Genomic DNA, 16,911 nt, shown 5'->3' with positions numbered 1-16,911 from the left:
GATCATGGCAGATAGTGAGACCCAAAAGCTTGAGTGACAGAACTTCTTGGAGAGGATTATTCAGAAAGTGGATGGGAGGGTTGTCCAGTCGGTCTTTTCGGAGAGACATCGTAAGAGTGTGAGATTTGTCAGGATTGAAAGACATGTTCCACTTGTTTGCCCAGTCTGTGATTTTGTCCAGGTCTGCAGAGTGAGGAGGCTGCAGACTGCCGATCTGAGGGATGAGGAATGGAGCGGCAGAGAGTGGAGTCATCAGCAAAGAGATAGAGAGGATTTTCAAGAGAGTCAGAGAGATCATTGATGAAGACCAGAAAAAGCACAGGGCCCAGAACACTGCCTTGGGGATGTTGTTAGAATTACCCATTGTTTGGGTAGAAAAGGTACATCCAACCAACAATTACTGCTAAGCTTGATTCCATCAATTTGAATCAACTAAGAAAGAACAGGCTGGCATGCAGCCATTTTTACATCTTATTATCATTCACAACTCATTTCCTAATCATAGGAGAAGAACCCAAATGAGTCCATTCCTCTTGGCTCTTCATTCTAAACTGTTGGCAGTGACTGACAAAAAAAATTGATTGCAATTCAGTTACAACTAGCATTTTTAAAACGTACAGACAGTTGTCCATACTATCTTTCATATTCATCAGTTAAAACTGAAATTTTGAATTAGTCAATTGTGATTTATAGTCTGGACGAGGCTTTAGAAGTTAAGGATCTTTAGAATTTTCTTGGAATGAACTCAAATTGCCAATGATGCCATAGAACAAGACTATTGCCAAAGCAACTTTCCTGCAAAGTGCTCAAGAAACATTACTAAATAAGGAGAGGCCTTTGTAAAGTTCGTTCAGATTCACTGCACAAGGTGCACCCAATTAATTAATTATTAGCATGTTCTGCATTCTTCTCAAAGGTAAAAAAAAGAAGACCCCTCAATAAGTTGTCCTTGTAGTTCACATCAACGTATACTGATGCCTACTAATGTTTTTGTACTTTATGTAATTTATGTATGTGTTCTACTATTAGCCTAAGTCTGGTGAAGGCTTAACGGTTGAGGCGGCTGGCTTAAGATCTTAGGGTCTTGAGTTGGAGCCCATCGTGCCGTTGACGTAACACCAGGTGGGTTGGCTCAGCCTGTCTTCCTTCCAAGGTTAGCAAAATGAGTTACAGCTTACTGGTAACAGGGGCATGCAACAGCAGCACAGCCACATTTCCAGAAGATGATGCAGCCAAGCAACCACAGGCTGAATGAAGAAGAATAAGAACCACCTTTAGAGGCCATTTTTCCCCACAGAGCAGGGGTTGTCCTTTTTCGGGCACCGTGGTCCCCTTTTTGAAGCGATGTTTTATGGCCGGATGCCCTTCCTGCCGCCAACCCTGTTAGTCGCCTCTTGCGACACGCAGGGAATTACCAGTGAACTGGTACTCAATTTGCCGACCTCGGAAGGATGACAGGCTCAGTCAACCCCCCTGGCATTAATTCAGCGATCGCCCGGGATTTAAACCCAGGATCCGAGGATCCCAAGTCGGCACCCGAACCGCTAAGCCAACACCAGGCTAAGCCAACAATATGAAGAAGAGATCAATGTTAAAAAACCTCCACGGTGCAACCCCATCTCTTCAATTACACCTGACTCATGCGTCCAAACTCAGTGATGCATTCGAGTGTCTTACTCTTAATGGTATAACAGAAATTACAGAAAAAAAAGAAAACAAAATAGTATTTCAAAAATTATTTGTTTGTTTTGCATCCACAGTGTCGGCTCGTAAAATAGTGAGGTAACAGAGGGCGGAAGGCAATGCACCGACAGTGGGATAACACATAGCTGCAACAGGAGGAGAAGAGAGCAAAGGTAAGTAAACACATTGACATCAAGTTCGACTCAAATGAGAAACTAATGTATTTTTATCTTCCACACATTGAATAATTAGAGATGGAAATGTGGAAGAGGAGTTATGATCAACCTTTATATTCGGGCTTAATCCCACAACAATGGGGTTGCAGTGTTGGAGCCTCTGTATAGATGCCTGAGCCATTCAAAATATCCCCAATCAGGATGTATTTCATGTTCTGTGGTCTCAGAGCCACAATCCACAACAGAAGGTCGGTGTGGCATGATAAGCAGAAAAAAATCACCCAGTTTGTTTTTGGAAGGAACAATGATTTTCAAAGTTGGAAAGAACAAGTGTAAAAATACACAGACAGACAAATCACACAATATATGGTGCAATCTTCCGCTTCCGGTCTTGCCAGCGAGGTTTCGTTTATTCGCAGCTATCCACGCTCTCCATCGAAATCGAAGTTAAGTAATTGTTCCCATTTGTATTTTCGTTATAACTGTATTTATTTTATGGTGTGTGTACGTATAGTGTGTCCCGAGGAAGATTTTCGGTGCAAATCTTTCATACCTGTACAGAAAATCGTGTTAATTCGTGTCGTGTCTTTTGAGGCCTTGTACAGTGTCCAACCTTGAGGCTTTGTTTTTCTCTCAGCGGTCCGTCTTTTGTGCTCCAATAACTTTCGTTCTCTGTTTTTCCCAGTCTTTTCACCCCATAGCCTACCTACATCCTTGTTTAAAATCTCAACTCAAAAAAAAACAAAAAAACAAAAAAAACATTTCCCTCTCTGTTCTTATTCGTTGTTCTCATTCGTTTATTCGTTCTTATTCATTCGTTCGTTCTTCGACCACGTGTTTCTCCCACATTTCCCCATATAGTTTTCACTGTTAAACTTTAAAATGTTTACACTTTCCCCTCAAGTTCTGTATTCCGTCGTATATTATAACACCTTTTTCTTCTTCTTTAAAAGGTTGCTTTCGACTTGCTCACCAAATCTATTCATCCCAAAAAAAAATTCCATCTCTTACAGTGCCTCTTTTCTACATTCCCTAAACTCTCCTGCACTCCATCCTCCCTCCAGCGTCCTTAAACGTATTTTTGACTCGAAGGTCACAAGAAACTCATTTTGCAATAAATGTTCATTTCCCATTAATTGTACACTTTCTAAAATCCAATCTCACCCCTCCCCTCCAAATCTTCCCCATAACCCCTCCCCTCCAAATCTTCCCCATCACCCCTCCCCTACAAATCTTCCCCATCACCCATCCCTTTCAAATCTTCCCCCTTACCCCTCCCCTCCAAATCCTCCCCATCACCCATCCCTTTCAAATCTCCCCCATTGCCCCTTCCCTCCTAAACTCCCCCCACACCCCTCCCCTCCAAGACTCCCCCTCGCCCCTCCCCTCCGAGACTCCCCCCTCACCCCTCCCCTCCAAATCTCCCCCATATCCCATCCCTTTCAAATCCCTCCCCTTGTCCCTTCCCTCCGAAACTCCGCCCTCGCCCCTCCCGTTCAAATCTCCCCACCCTCATTTCTTCTCAATTTCCCCCCTCTCACTCCCCCTCCTCAAAGCGTCCTCCCTGCTTCTTCCCCCTTCCAACTCTCACCTCCATCTCCCCCAACCTTCTGCCTCGCTCTTCCCCCTCCTCAAATAACACCTCATTGTGCCTCACCCAATCACCATCAAACCTTTTGTCCACCCCATCCTTCCCTTTCTCTAAGCTATTCTGAAATCTCTGACACACCTTCAACAGCTCTCCCTACTTCTTCCACCTCTTCCACATCTTACCCTACCCCTCCTCCCCCCTGTTCTGTATCCGATGCTCCCCCTTCCTCTTCATTAACGTTATGGACCTCAAACATCTGGGGCCTTCGTTCAAACCTAACTGATCTCTCCATACAGGTTGCTTCTGACAAACCAGACATGATCTGCTTAACAGAAACTTTCCTCCTTCATGATGTATCTGATTCCTTAGTATCTCTCCCGGGTTACTCCCTCCTCCGGTATGATAGACCTGAGCCTCGTCCTGGAGGTGGGGTTGCTATCTTTATCAAAAACTCTCTTCCTCACTCGCCCTGCACTGCACTCTCTCCACCTCACCCCCAGGAATACCTCTGGCTACGGCTTCCCCTTCGCTCCCACCTCTTGTTCATATGTGTGTTGTACCATCCACCAAACAGTGATGACTTCATCTACATCTCGCTGTCTGATAATATGGACCAACTTCTATCTACTCATCCCAACTCTCTCTTCCTCATATGTGGTGATTTCAATTGTCACCATGCCAGTTGGCTGGGTGTGGGTACCTCTCTCACCAGACATGGCTCCTCAGCAAAGATCTTCTGCGACTCACTGGGACTGACACAATCTGTCAATTTCCCGACCCGGATCTCAGTCAACGGAGCATCTTCTCTTCTGGACTTGGTTATGACTAACTTCCCTGAAAATGTCTGCTGCTCTTCTTCTGCTCCAATCAGCTCATCTGATCATGTGCTTGTTAAAGTGGACATCTCTCTGACCATTCTCAGGGAGCCTGCTCAGCGTCGACGAGTCTGGCATTTCACTCAGGCCAACTGGCACGGTCTGCAAGCAGCCATCAATCATCTGGACTGGTCTCCCATCTCTACCACCTCTGACATCAACTCATCCTGGGAATTCTTCCAAAGTAAATTGCTCTCTCTCATGCACAGATTTATCCCATCTCGTCTTCAGTTGTCATACCCTTCCTCCCGTCCATGGTACACGGAATCTTGTGGTGAGGCTGTTGCCCAGAAACAACTTGCCTTCGTCTCCTGGAAAGCAAATCCTACGGATGGAAATCCCATTTCCTTTCACAAAGCCCGAAACAAGTGTGTGTCCACCCTCAGGAGAGCCAGGAAACAATATCTCTCCGTTCTCAAGACCGAACTCTCTTATCTGTCTCCCTCTTCCAAATTCTGGTGGCATCTGGTCAAATCTGTTTCTGGTGTTTGTTCCCCCTCCATCCCCTCCCTTACCTCAAATGGCTACACAGCTGACTCCGCGCGTGAAAAAGCTGAATGCCTCAACTCTGTGTTTGCCTCTAAATCTTGTGTCCCAAACCCATCCTTCTCTGTACCCACCGTACCCAGTCCTACCCAGCTGCTCCTGGACTCCATGTCCTTTCCTCCTGACAAGGTGGAAAAGTTTCTGTCAACCCTCGACTCTGATTCTGCAACTGGACCTGACGGCATCAGCCCACGGGTCCTAAAATCCTGTTCTCCCGCTCTTTCACTCCCTCTCTCTGTTCTCTTCACCCTCTCTTTTGCTCAAGGTCAACTGCCATCTGCTTGGAAATCAGCCAACATCACCGCTTTACACAAAAAAGGTGCACAAACAGATCCTAGCAACTACAGACCAATCAGCCTTCTCCCAATTATCAGCAAAGTCATGGAATCCATCATTGCTTCGGATATGAAATCTTTCCTCTTCTCCAATGGCTTGATCTCTGATCATCAATTTGGTTTCAGACCAGGTCACTCTACTCTGGACATGCTGCTTCTGCTGTCTCAACAATGGATGGAGGTCCTCAATGCCAAACAGGATATTAGAGCTGTCTCCCTCGACATATCACGTGCCTTCGATACGGTCTGGCACCCCGCTCTGCTCACCAAACTCTCCTCCTTTGATATCCATGGAAATCTCCATGCATCGCTGGTGGACTTCTTCTCTAGTCGTAGTCAACGTGTGGCCCTGAATGGGTTTCTCTCATCTCCTCTTCCTGTTCAGGCTGGAGTTCCCCAAGGCAGTGTTCTGGGCCCTGTGCTTTTTCTGGTCTTCATCAATGATCTCTCTGACTCTCTTGAAAATCCTCTCTATCTCTTTGCTGATGACTCCACTCTCTGCCGCTCCATTCCTCATCCCTCAGATCGGCAGTCTGCAGCCTCCTCACTCTCTGCAGACCTGTACAAAATCACAGACTGGGCAAACAAGTGGAACATGTCTTTCAATCCTGACAAATCTCACACTCTTACGATGTCTCTCCGAAAAGACCGACTGGACAACCCACCCATCTACTTTCTGAATAATCCTCTCCAAGAAGTTCTGTCAATCAAGCTTTTGGGTCTCACTATCTGCCATGATCTTTCCTGGGAAAACCACATTTCCAAGCTGGCCTCCAAAGCCAGTCGCCGACCTGGCATCCTCCGTCGTGCGAAGTCCTTCCTTGGCACACCTGAGCTCCTCACAACATACAAGGCTTTCATCCGCAGCTCATTGGAGTACTGCTCTCCCCTCTGGGCTGGTGCTCCTGCCTCACACTTAGCTCGACTTCACGCTGTTGAAACCAAAGCGCTCAGAATCATTGGAATCTCCCGCAATGACGCTATCTCCGAGGGCCTTTCACTTACTCACCGCAGGCAGGTTGGTGGTCTTTCCGTCTTCTACCGACTCCTCTCCGGCCTTGCTCCCCCAGCTCTCTCTGGGCTCTGTCCCCCAAATATTCCTACAGGTCTCACAAGATCTGCCTGCAACCCTCTTATGGTTAAACTGCCAAATTCAAGACTCTCTGCTCACCTTCACTCCTTCATTCCTCTTTTCTCCCGCCTCTGGAACAAACCCTCACTCTCTTCAATCCCACTCCTCCCTCCAGGTCTTTAAAACGGCTGTTCACCACCATCTCTTATCTTCCCCAATCCAAAACCTTGATCTTTTCTACCCCGCTAATTTCACCCCAAATCCACTTTTTTGAGGTGCCGACTGCTTTCCTGGAAGTCCTTGGCGTCCTTGCGTTTTATACCTATCCTGCCTCCCCCCAGGCCCTCTCCCTCCCACACATCTCTCAAATGTTGTGTTTGTGTGCTTCCTCCCCTTCTCTCCCCATCTTGTCGACCGCTCCCCTTTTTATATACTTTGTTTGCTTGTTTGTTTGATTTGTTTGTTTGTTTGATAAATGTTCGCTCTTTCACGAGCCTCGACTCTGTATACAAAAAAACAAAAACAAAAATCGGCGTGAGAATATTTTGCTGCTCTGTTGATGCAGTGCCCCCTATTGATCAGAGCAGGAATTTGTAATTTGGTCAAGGTGCCGGTAACAGCTCACCGGCTCTTCGCGAAGGACACAGTGGGATCTTTAGTGTTCACCAACTCATGTTGATGGACGGGACGCCCAGTGTAACGTCATTCCGAAGGACGGCACACACAAACTGATGTGGCCCTATCACATGACCCAGCATGCGAAATAGCAGGATAAAGGAAGGTTTATAGCTGGGCCAAGATTCGAACTTAGGCCAAGTGGCTGAGACGTGAGAGTGTGCATTTACGCCTCTAGGACCTATGCACTCTTTCCACCCCATGTACACACATGAACCACCTTTGGAGGCTATTTTTCCCCACAGAGCAGGGGTTGGACCATTTTTTGGGCACCGTGGTCCCCTTTTTGAAGCAATGTTTTATGGTCGGATGCCCTTCCTGCCGCCAACCCTGTTGGTCGCCTCTTGCGACACACAGGGAATTACCAGTGAACTGGTACTCAATTTGCCGAACTCGGAAGGAGGACAGGCTGAGTCAACCCACCCTGGTGTTAATTCAGCGATGACCGGGATTCAGAACCCAGGATCCTAGGATCCCAAGCTGGCACCCTAACCGCTAAGCCAACACCAGGCTTCCCATGTACACACATATGTCATCCAATGTGTACATTTACTTTAATAATTTGATGTAGGCACAAAAGTACATCAAACAGCTGTTCATCAAACAGCTGTTCACCACCATCTCTTATCTTCCCCCATCCAAAACCTTGATCTTTTCTACACCCGCTAATTTCACCCCAGATCCACTTTTTTGAAATACCAACTTCTTTCCTGGAAGTCCCTGCAGTGTCCTTGTGTTTTGTACTCCCCCCCCCCCCCCCCCCCCACCCCTGCCCCAGAGCCCTCTCTCTCCCACAGATCTCCCGATGTCCCTGCTCTAAAAATGTTGTGTTTGTGTGCTTCCCCTTCTCTCCCCATCTTGTCTACTGCTCCCCTTATTATATACTTTGTGTCTGTTTGATTTTTTTGTGTGATAAATGTTAGCTCTTTCACGAGCCTCGATCCTGCATTCAAAAAAAAAAACTATTGATCCTCTTACATCATCATTGTGAGACATTATAAAGGTCTCCTGTGATCAAAACGAAATGAATAAATTTTGTAGTTTTGTGATCTACGGTTCATGGAGGAGTTTGTACATACATCATTACAAGACAAAAACATAAGAAGACATAATTGTTCAGGTGTGACCACTAATCTGTCAAATAATTTCAGGGGTTTAACCCCTACATGTGTACATCATATTTCTATCTTTCCATTGCATTACGACAACTGTATTATTGACAGGGCGCAGGAATCTCCATTGCCAAAAGTCTGTATCGGTGACAACCTGCGGGCAAAGTTTGTAACATACCAGACACCACAGCAACGAAGAAGGTGAAGAGCAACCAAGTTGGAAAGAGCTCTCCGAGGTCCAGACATGCAGGGCTCGAAGAGCGTGAGAAAGCATGACCCTTGGGCCAGGTGCTGAGGGGGATGATCATTCCGGATCCTCGGATCATACGCACTTCCTTCGGCTCCCTCCTCTCAGTTCTGTCGACACTTCCTAAATTATTCCTCTTCTCATCTTAACCTTCCTCCAGCACTTTACCTACCTTTCGTCCTGGCGAATTGGCCCTCATCGTCTCTTCTTTTGAGGTCCCGACTGGGCCAGGTAAATCCAAAGCAGCTATCGGTGTGGAGGGTCGAGGACTCTGAGTTCAAGTTCCTGAGGAAATGTCGGAACGAGTTGCGTGTTTGTCGTCCCCGTTTTCAGTTTCTGCTGTGCGCACGTTCTGCTTTCGTACACGTGAACGTCTCTCAGGGGCATTGCGGACACTCGGCGCTCCGCCCTCCGACACGGTCGGCACACACCATCGATTTTCACGGAAACTAACTTCAGTCTTAGAGTTTTCCAGGATTTACACATTCCATCGGGGCCACTCTGCAACCAGCTCTCCCTGTTCGCAATGTGTTGGTGACACGCCCTACAGGAGAAAAAGGTTGCCACACCTATTTCCCCGAATTGCGAATGACTGTTGAAAAGTGAGAAGACCGAAAGAAAGTGAAAAAAGAAACGTTTCGATCCACTTCATGCATTGGAGGCTGGAATAAGAAGAAGAAGAAGAAAAAATAACCGACACATCCACACTATCTATATTTTCAAGACAATAGGTATACACAATGTATCTGATCTCCTCTCTAATTTAGGTTCACTGACTGTTCAAACTACCTGATTACACTACCTAAATCCAGTAAAGTCATCATCATAAAAGGTTGTTTATGCTGTGTTTCACCCATGGAGGACTCAGTCTTTGCCCCATATATGAACTCAGGATCAAACTGCTGCTCTGTCGGAAATTGTAAGAGCAGTCCATCATGCCCTTCATCAATCGATTGTGAACATTCCCAATCAAAAATGGTTTCTGAAGCTCCATTGCTGGCAGTAAGGCTCGTAAGTAAGGCTCGTAATAGAGGTGACAAACACACACACTCACGGACATACTGCCAAGACAAACACTCGACACAGACACTGAGCTTGGGGGAAGTGCCGTCACTACCATCACTGGATACTCTGGGTACCAGCGACGTCATAACAATGGCGCCACTTTTCTCACTGCACTCAGCGGGGCATTTCCTCAACAGGAATTTCCTCTTCCCCATGGATACCAACCGATGGGGATTGTTGGAGCTCCATCCTTTTGGGTTAAACTTTAGGATTGCTCTGATAAATTGTCTCAGAGTTGGTGACATTATACCTACAGATATTCATTTGCAAAAGGCACTATATAAACACAACCCTGGTGTTGGCTTAGCGGTTAGGGTGCAGGTTTGGGATCCTAGGGTCCTGGGTTCGAATCCCGGTCGATCGCTGAATTAACGCCAGCGGGGTTGACTCAGCCTGTCATCCTTCCGAGGTCGGCAAATTGAGTACCAGCTTGCTGGGATGAATGATCCCGGTGTGTACCCTGATTTAGAATAGGTACACCGTATCCCTGCGTATGCATCGTAAGAGCCTGACCAAGGGCTGGCGTCAGGAAGGGCATCCGGCCATAAAAACATTGCCTCAAACAGGGAACCATGATAGTCATGGGGCCCGCAAGGCTAACCCCCACTCTAGCGGGGAAAATGGCCTTAATACGATCATTGATTCATTCATTCATTCATTCACTATAGAAACACAATTATTAGCTCACCTGCACTTTAGCCCGGTGAGCTTCTGCGATCGAGAAGTGTCCACAGGTGAGTGTGAGTGAGTGAGTGAGTGAGTCTGTAAACACTTCAGTCATTACCGCTTGAACCAAACATACGATTTTGATGAAACTTGGCCACAAGCTTCATATCTGATGCCTAATGGAGGTGGATTGACCGCATCAAAATCTGCGCTCGTTAAGGAGGTTTATGGGGGGGGGGGTGGTCAACCCCCCCAAAAGGTATTTGCTCTCTTCTCTGAAACTACACACACAATTCTGATGAAACTTGGCCACAACCTTCATCACTCATGATGTACTAAAGTTAGTTCATGGAATTAAATAAGTCAGGGGTTTGCCCCCCCCCCCCCCAAAAAAAATATTTACTTTCTTATCCGTTAATATTTTGTGGGTCATCCACACCTATCAGTGTGGACATTGGACGTGGGGGATGTAGATGACCTTAAAACCCTTTGGACCTCTTAAGACCCTTTAGTTCCCTTAAGACCCTTTTTATTCCTTCGACCCTTTCGACCTTACACCCTGAGACCCATAGACCATTTAAACCCATTACACCCCTTTATACGCATACAACACAACATCAAAATAGTCTTCTTGTAATATACAGACGATACCTTTATCAGCAAGTAATGCGCTCCAGGTAGGTACTCTGATACTAATAACCAATAACAACTATAACAGAACTCGTCAGAGTGCATTCCTCCGACCAGGGTGAAAAATTGACGTTATGTAGCCAGCCCACTGATAGGCCGGATCTGCATCTCTGCCTTAACCAAAACCTAAACAACATGTTATTGTTACCTACCCAAATCATCCACCGAGTTTGATCTCAATCCGTCCATAATGTTTTGAGATATCGTTGTAGCGGTTACCGCTGGATGCACACAATCGCCTTGCACCGGCCAGAACACGGCCAGACGCGCCTCTCCCGGGCATGCCCGGACTCACTGTTCCCGGGCACGCCCGAACCTCCCGGGCACGCCCGGTCTCGTCTTTCCCGGGCATGCCCGCTCTCGCCTTTCCAGGGCTCGCCCAGAGCGTCCGGGCATGCCCGCTATCGCCTTTTCAGGGCTCGCCCAGAGCGTCCGGGCATGCCCGCTATCGCCTTTCCAGGGCTCGCCCAGAGCGTCCGGGCATGCCCGCTATCGCCTTTCCAGGGCTCGCCCAGAGCGTCCGGGCATGCCCGCTATCGCCTTTCCAAGGCTCGCCCAGAGCGCCCGGGCATGCCCAGCCTCGACTTGCCAGGCCGCAGCCAAACACGCCGGGGCAGGTCCAGACTCGCCTTTCCAAGGCTCGCCCTTGACACCCGGGCATGCCCGGTATAGCTTTTGCCGGGCAAACTTCCCGACATAAATGTGTATATATATTGCTGCCCGATAAACGGGCTTGTCAGAATACCTGAGCTGTTTTGTTTCAAGAAAGCAACTCGGACGAATTCCGTCTTTGGTCGTGTCAATTCTTTCGACTCGCGTTGGAGCGCAGTTCCTTCATTGGTGACCTACCGACATGGATACGGCAGTGACGCTTAAACTGCCTACCTTCTGGGAGGCTCACGCGGCTGTTTGGTTCGCTCAGGCGGACTCTCAGTTCACCCTGCGAGGCATCACCGCGGACGACACCCGCTTCCACCATGTTGTGGCGGCGCTCGGTTCCGCCACCGCGGCCCGCACCTTGAGCCTCCTCCAGCACCCGCCGGCTGCTGACAAATACGACGCGCTGAAGACACTCCTCCTCGACGCTTTCGCCCACCTCACCGGCAGCACGCGCACGGCGCCTGCTCGCTCTGCCCGAGCTCGGCGACACGCGCCCGTCAGAACGCATGGACTATATGCTCTCGTTGCTCGGTGAGCACTCTCCGGATTTTCTGTTCCGCGAGCTGTTCCTTCGCCAGCTGCCTCACCCGGTACGCCTCGCCCTGGCTGGCACGTTGATCACGGATTCCCACGCCCTCGCCAGGGAAGCCGATAAGATCTCCTCGGCGGGCCAGCACATCGTCGCGGTTACCTGGAGCCCGCCGCCGTCCGAGGCGACGCCCACGACGCCCGAGCACCCTGCGCGGTTGGAGGCCGAACTGCCGGTGCAACTGGCGGCCGCCACGCCACACCGCCCGCTTACGACACGACGGCCGGGGCCTCCACCTGACCGTGCGTGGTGTTATTACCATGCCAGGTTCGGACACAAGGCTCGGACGTGCCGGCCCCCGTGCACTTTCGGCAGGTCGGGAAACGGCCGGGCCGGTGTTCATTCCCAGCCATGAGCGCCGGCAACTCGGGCAACTTGCTGTTTATTCGGGACAAAGCGTCTGGGCGGCGTTTCCTGTGTGACACCGGCGCCCAACTGAGCGTCATACCCGCTTCCGAGCAGGACAGGCGGGACGCAGTTTGCGGCCCCTCTTTGGTCGCTGCTAATGGCTCGGCCATACGCACTTTCGGCCCACGCGTCGTCACCCTCTGCTTCGGCAGCCAGCGTTTTCAATGGACTTTTGTGACCGCCTGCGTCCCCATGGCTTTGCTGGGCGCCGACTTCCTCTGCGCGCATGGGCTGCTGGTCGACGTCAAACGTCGTCGCCTTGTCAATGCCGAGACCTTCAGCTCCCTGGCGTGCACGATGAGCAGCTCCGCGCCGACCGAACTGGCGTGCGCCCTCCCGGCAGCGAACGAGTTCGCTCGCCTGCTCGCGGAATTCCCGGCCCTCACGCGGCCGACGTTTTCGGCCGTCGCGGTGCGGCACGGGATCGAGCACCACATACCCACTACGGGCCCGCCGGTCTACGCCAGGGCCCGCCGCCTCGACCCGGCCAAGCTCGCCGTGGCGAAGGCCGAGTTCGACGCGTTGGAGCACCTCGGCATCGTGCGGCGCTCCGATAGCGCGTGGGCCTCGCCACTGCACATCGTGCCAAAGCCGGGGGGTGGATGGCGCCCGTGTGGCGACTACCGCCGTCTCAACGATGCTACCACCCCCGACAGGTACCCGATCCCGCATATTCAGGACTTTTCCGCCCGTTTGGCGGGACGGGTCATCTTTTCGAAAATTGACCTGATACGGGGCTACCACCAGGTACCTGTCCGGGCGGCCGACGTCCCGAAGACGGCCGTCATCACGCCGTTCAGCCTGTTCGAATTTTTGCGGATGCCATTTGGCCTCAAGAACGCGGCCCAGGCGTTCCAGCGCTTGATGGACGGTGTGCTGCGCGACCTGCCGTTTCTTTTCGTCTATCTGGACGATATCCTCGTCGCCAGCACGTCCCGCGCCGAGCACCTCCTCCACCTCCGAACACTGTTCGGTCGCCTCAGCGAGCACGGCTTAATTGTCAACCCGGTCAAATGCCACTTCGGCGCGACGACCGTTGACTTTTTGGGCCACCGCATCACCAAGACCGGGGCCGTGCCGCTGCCGACCAAGGTCGAGGCCATCACCACGTTCCCGCATCCCCGTTCCATCAAGGCCCTCCAAGAGTTCCTCGGCATGGTGAATTTTTATCACCGATTCGTGCCCCGTGCTGCTCAGCTCATGCGGCCCCTTTACGAGGCCCTCCGGGGCAAGCCGGCCAAGCATGACATTGTTTGGTCCGCGGCCATGGACGCGGCCTTCGCCAGCGCCAAACGGGCCCTCGCCGACGCAACGCTGCTGGCTCACCCGGTGCTCAACGCGCCCATTGCCCTCACTACAGATGCCTCCAACTACGCGGTGGGCGCCGTCCATGAGCAATGGGTGGACGGGGTTTGGCAGCCACTCGCTTTTTTCAGCCGGCAACTCCGGCCGAACGAGTTAAACTACAGCACGTTCGACCGCGAGCTGCTCGGGCTATTCTTGGCCGTTCGCCATTTCCGACACCTCCTGGAGGGCCGCCCGTTCACGGCTTTCGTCGACCACAAGCCGTTGGTCTACGCAATGGCTAAGGTCATGGAGCCGTGGTCGGCCCGCCAGCAGCGCCACCTCTCCGCTGTGTCGGAGTTCACCACGGACATCCGGCACGTCGCCGGCAAAGACAACGCCGTGGCCGACTGTCTTTCTCGGGCCAGCGCGAACGCGGTCCACCTCGGCGTGGACTTCGCGCTCATGGCGGCCGACCAGACCACCGACGCCTCGGTGCAGGCACTCCGTGCGGCGGACACGGGCCTCCGCCGGGCCGACATTCCCTTCGCGGGCACCGTCCTGCTCTGCGACGTCTCCCAGGGCCAGCCTCGCCCCATCATGCCCGTTTCCTGGCAGCGCCGCATCTTCGCCTCCATCCACGGCCTTTCTCACCCGGGCCGGAAAGCTTCTTAGAAGCTGGTGTCGGCGCGTTTCGTCTGGCACGGCCTTCGACGAAACATCCGCGACTGGGCCAACGCCTGCACGGCCTGCCAGCGGGTCAAGGTCCACCGCCACACCCAGGCCCCGCTGGCACCTTTCGCCGTGCCTGAACGGCGTTTCGACCACGTCCACGTGGACCTGGTGGGTCCCCTGCCCCCCTCGCGGGGGTTCACCCACCTGCTCACCATGGTGGACAGGACCACCAGGTGGCCGGAGGCTGTGCCCCTCGACTCCACCACCACCGCCGACGTGGCGCAGGCGTTCATCGCCACCTGGGTCGCGCGCTTCGGCGCACCAGCGGACATCTCGTCCGACCGCGGCCCACAGTTCACGTCTGAGCTTTGGGGCGCGGTCGCCGTTTTGTTGGGGGTCACACTGCACCGCACCACGGCCTACCATCCCCAAGCCAACGGGTTGTGCGAGCGGTTTCACCGCTCCATGAAGGCCGCACTCATGGCCGGCCTTCAGGACGACGGTTGGGCCGACCGGCTGCCGTGGGTCCTTTTGGGCCTTCGCACGGCCCCCAAGGAAGACCTCCAGGCGTCCGCCGCCGAGCTCGTCTACGGCCAGCCGCTCCGCGTCCCGGGCGAATTCGTGCCCGACGCTACCAGTCCCTGGTCCGCCGCTCGCCAGCGCTCGGACCTCCAGGAGGCCGCCCGACGATTTGCCCCCGTGCCGACGTCCCGCCACGGTGGCCCCCAGTCCTACGTCCCCCCGGCGCTTCGCACAGCGGAGTACGTCTTTGTGCGTCATGACGCGCACCGGGGGCCACTCCGGCCGCCGTACGACGGGCCCTTCCGGGTCCTGCGACGGGGAGACAAGTCTTTCATCGTCGACTTCGGCGGCCGGCCGGACCGGATTTCTGTGGACCGCCTCAAACCGGCGCACATGGACGTCGACCGACCACCACGGTTGGCCCTTCCTCCGCGGCGAGGCCGCCCCCCGTCCACAGTTCCCCCCGCTCGACCACCCACCACCACGTCGGACCCCTCCCCACGACCCTCCAGGGGTCGCTTCGGCCGGGTCATCCGGACCCCCCTTAAATTGACCCTGCCGGTGCAGGTCGATTCTGGAGGGGCGTGTGTAGCGGTTACCGCTGGATGCACACAATCGCCTTGCACCGGCCAGAACACGGCCAGACGCGCCTCTCCCGGGCATGCCCGGACTCACTGTTCCCGGGCACGCCCGAACCTCCCGGGCACGCCCGGTCTCGTCTTTCCCGGGCATGCCCGCTCTCGCCTTTCCAGGGCTCGCCCAGAGCGTCCGGGCATGCCCGCTATCGCCTTTTCAGGGCTCGCCCAGAGCGTCCGGGCATGCCCGCTATCGCCTTTCCAGGGCTCGCCCAGAGCGCCCGGGCACGCCCAGCCTCGACTTGCCAGGCCGCAGCCAAACACGCCGGGGCAGGTCCAGACTCGCCTTTCCAAGGCTCGCCCTTGACACCCGGGCATGCCCGGTATAGCTTTTGCCGGGCAAACTTCCCGACATAAATGTGTATATATATTGCTGCCCGATAAACGGGCTGGTGAGAATACCTGAGCTGTTTTGTTTCAATAAAGCAACTCGGACGAATTCCGGCTTTGGTCGCGTCAATTCTTTCGACTCGCGTTGGAGCGCAGTTCCTTCATCGTGCTATATATGGTTTTTGGCCCTATCTGAATGGCGAAGAATCACTTTAAAAATTCTAGTATCCAGATCTGAATCCAGATCTTCACTAAAATCAAATCATTTTGTCCTTGTCACACACCCAACCTGTCCACCAAGTTTTTCCCGGATCCGTCAACAACTTTTAGAGAAATCCTGCTCACAGAAAACCAAACAGAGAAACAAACGGAGAAACAGACAGATGAAAGATCACTCAGAGCGATACTTTTTTTTTTTTTTTTGCGATACAGAGTCGAGACTCGTGAAAGAGCTAACATTTATCAAACAAACAAATCAAACAAACAAGCAAAGAAAGTATATAAAAAGGGGAGCGGTCGACAAGATGGGGAGAGAAGGGGAGGAAGCACACAAACACAACATTTGAGAGCAGGGACATCGGGAGATGTGTGGGAGGGAGAGGGCTTGGGGGGAGGCAGGATAGGTATAAAACGCAAGGACACCAAGGACTTCCAGGAAAGAAGTCGGCACCTCAAAAAGTGGATTTGGGGTGAAATTAGCGGGGGTAGAAAAGATCAAGGTTTTGGATTGGGGAAGATAAGAGATGGTGGTGAACAGCCGTTTTAAAGACCTGGAGGGAGGAGTGGGATTGAAGAGAGTGAGGGAGTTTGTTCCAGAGGCGGGAGAAAAGACGAATGAAGGAGTGAAGGTGAGCAGAGGGTCTTGATTTTGGCAGTTTAACCATAAGAGGGTTGCAGGCAGATCTTGCACCTGCAGGAATATTTGGGGGACAGAGCCCAGAGAGAGCTGGGGGAGCAAGGCCGGAGAGGAGTCGGTAGAAGACGGAAAGACCACCAACCTGCCTGCGGTGAGTGAGTGAGAGGCCCTCGGAGGTAGCGTCATCGCGGAGATTCCAATGATTCTGAACGCTTTGGT

The 16,911-nt window shown here is 52.3% G+C and overlaps 1 protein-coding gene across 3 annotated transcripts in view; it reads right to left on the bottom strand.

The window, feature by feature from the left end:
• LOC137421826 (uncharacterized) overlaps positions 1–16,911 on the bottom strand; it is a 53,527-nt gene that overhangs the window by 35,108 nt on the left and 1,508 nt on the right. Inside the window, exon 1 of one of the 3 annotated variants that reach the window (XM_068108256.2) lies at positions 8,244–8,840. The exons of 1 other annotated variant lie outside the window; for it this stretch is intronic. In XM_068108256.2, coding sequence (XP_067964357.2) covers positions 8,244–8,391 — 148 coding nt within the window. In that variant the 5' untranslated portion in view covers positions 8,392–8,840. Of the gene's footprint in view, positions 1–8,243; positions 8,841–16,911 lie in introns of those variants that run through there. One more of the 3 variants, XM_068108257.2, reaches the window with a different exon arrangement.

The sequence above is a fragment of the Myxine glutinosa genome, chromosome 2, assembly GCF_964187855.1.
Source record: "Myxine glutinosa chromosome 2, kmMyxGlut1.1, whole genome shotgun sequence".
Taxonomy (NCBI): Eukaryota; Metazoa; Chordata; class Myxini; order Myxiniformes; family Myxinidae; genus Myxine; species Myxine glutinosa.
This window is presented reverse-complemented; position numbering and strand designations above follow the sequence as displayed.